This window comes from Gracilinanus agilis, unplaced genomic scaffold (genome assembly GCF_016433145.1).
Source record: "Gracilinanus agilis isolate LMUSP501 unplaced genomic scaffold, AgileGrace unplaced_scaffold8868, whole genome shotgun sequence".
Lineage (NCBI taxonomy): Eukaryota > Metazoa > Chordata > Mammalia > Didelphimorphia > Didelphidae > Gracilinanus > Gracilinanus agilis.
Window position 1 is genome coordinate 5,329 of NW_025399705.1, and position 2,264 is coordinate 7,592.

At 51.2% G+C, this 2,264-nt stretch overlaps 1 protein-coding gene across 1 annotated transcript; it reads right to left on the reverse strand.

Annotated features, from left to right (window-relative positions):
• Positions 1-545: 545 nt before the first annotated feature.
• On the reverse strand, positions 546-1,913 carry LOC123256693 (fizzy-related protein homolog). Its single transcript, XM_044685270.1, has 2 exons — positions 1,624-1,913; positions 546-1,383 (listed from the first exon to the last, which is right to left on the reverse strand). Exons 1-2 carry the CDS (start codon positions 1,911-1,913, stop codon positions 546-548), a joined length of 1,128 nt encoding a protein of 375 aa, XP_044541205.1.
• Positions 1,914-2,264: the final 351 nt, after the last annotated feature.

Below are 2,264 nucleotides of genomic sequence, written 5' to 3' on the forward strand. Positions count from 1 at the left end.
CGTGCCCCTTGAAAGATCCCTCTTTTGTACCTCCCACCTCCTTTTACTTGGAAAATGCTGGCTCCCCAGCCTGCAGCTTCCGGAATAGGGCAGCCCATTTGGAGAAAGTCTAGGCCACCTGCAGGCTCTCCATTTCCATTCCTCATTTTCCCCCAGGGAACATGGAAACAAGCAGAAATAGCTTTGTACGCCTCTTTCCGGAATCGATGGAGCACAAGAGATAACCCCTTTCCAATTGGGTTGGTCCTACCTAGACTGACCCTCCTGAACAGCATAGAAAATGGACATGCCTTTTGTGAATGATGGCTTTCCGAGTTCTGATAGCACTCTCTGCCACCCCAACCACACCCCCTGCCCAGATACTATTCGACAACGTTCAATTAGGGATTTATTAAGAATCTCAGAGATTCCTCCAGATCTGCTTTCTCATTGACCTTCTCTCCCTTCTAGCTTCCGTGTTTGGTTATTAAAATTAGGGGGTTTGTTTGGTTTTCTTCTGGTTTTCTGTTTTGCTGATGGTGCTCCTGGTGGGTGAGACTGAGAAGTTACCGAATGCTAGTGAATAGATTAAGGACAGATACGCATTCGTTGGTTGAATGGGTTTTGGGGAAAACATTCCAAAATCGAAGGGTCCTGTCTCCGGCCCCTGTGATTATCGATTCTCCATCAGGGGACATTGCCAGATGTAAAACTCGGCGGGAATGACCTTTGAGTTTGGCTATTTGTGTGAGGGAAGGGTATTTCCAGAGGATGATCTGGTTCCCTTTGTATCCGTGAGTGCTCACCAACTCATTGTCATTCTTGGACCAGGCCAGGTTGCACACGTGAGAATCCGTCTCGATGTATTTGAGGCGCTGTCCTGTCAGCGTGTCCCAGAACTGGATGCCATGGCTACTTTTCCCACCATTCAGTGCTAACAGGCCGTGCTGGTGAGGAGACCACGTGATGGCTTTTACGGTTGTCTTCTGATTGGTGTACTGCTGGAGAGGCTGTTCGCTAGAATGGTTCCAGATCAGAAGTTTCTTGTCATTTCCACCAGAGGCCAGAAGCTGGTGATTTATGGACCACTTCAGCCCACACACCTCCTGCATGTGACCGAGCAGACACCGTGGAGTCTGCAGGGGGGAGGCCCGGATATCTCTCTGGAGGATCCTCGTATCTCTGCTCCCCGAAGAAATCTGGTCTGCGTACCAGGCCAACGCACCGACTCTGTCTCTGTGGCCTTCCATTGTGAGCAGTTTCTTCCCCACCATTATATCCCAGATCTGTATGAGGCCTTTTTGAGTGCCAATTCCTACCAGTTTTCCCCTCTCAGAACAGCTCACGGAGGTCACGATATCTTCTTCCAGAGACAAGTCACAGAGTCTGGTCACCTGGCCTGGCCTGGCACCCCAGAGGTAAACAGAAGTGCCCAAGCCCACAGTGATTACATCGAGGGAAGACCAGTCTAGCAGATTGAGATTGAAATCATCTCTTAGATTGGGGGCTTCGAGGATTTTGAAAGGTAAATTGGAGATTTTTCTGTGGGATTTCGCCGGAGAAGATAGTAATACTTGGCTTTGGTTGCTGATGGAGGATAAGGAATAGGGCGAGACTTTGCGACTGTCATCGGGTCTCCAGCGCTTAGCGCTGGGAGTATATGTGAAGAGATTCTCCTCCTCCTGTGGGCCAGAGGTTTGGTTCCGCAGTCTTCTGATCCCACCTCCCAGCAGCTCATTCTCCAGCAAGGCAGAATAGACGAGCCCACTTTGGCCGCTGGCCCCTGACCGTTCTGCAGTCAATGACTTCTCGGGGTTGTTTGGTCTATGGAATGTCAGGCTCCATTTGGCTTCGGTTCGGAAGGGAATGAAGCGGTCTCCATATTTGTTGGAAGAGGACATCTGAGAACTGGACAGTGTCCTTCTCAAGTTCATCTTGGCCCCCGCGAGGACACAGTCAACTTGCCTGTGCTTTCAACTTCTCTTAGGATGTCACAGTGAGCCAGTTTGGGGAGTCGGGCCAGTCCCACAGAGCTACCCTCCTCACATTCAGCTGTCTGGCTTTCCCACTGTGGCTGTCTGTCTGGAATGGAGATGCCTGGTCCGATCTCAGAAGGGAGAGGGGGAGGGCAGTCTCAGACTGGGCGCTTGGACTTGTGAGGACCAACAGCCAAGGGCAGTCTGGTTCCTGTGGAAGATACCTTATTGGAGAGAGAGGAAGGCAGAGGCCGATGCCTGGGGTCTGGATGGACCAAGCCCTGATGGCAAAGGTCAGTTGGACTCCAG

What these genes read in the sequence shown, in the direction of transcription:
- LOC123256693 (XM_044685270.1), bottom strand. Translation starts at nt 1,913, where the DNA reads ATGAACTTGAGAAGGACACTGTCCAGTTCTCAGATGTCCTCTTCCAAC. An exon ending in ACATATACTCCCAGCGCTAA is followed by an intron (nt 1,384 to 1,623) that starts GCGCTGGAGACC and finishes CTGGGGTGCCAG; the next exon opens with GCCAGGCCAGGTGACCAGAC.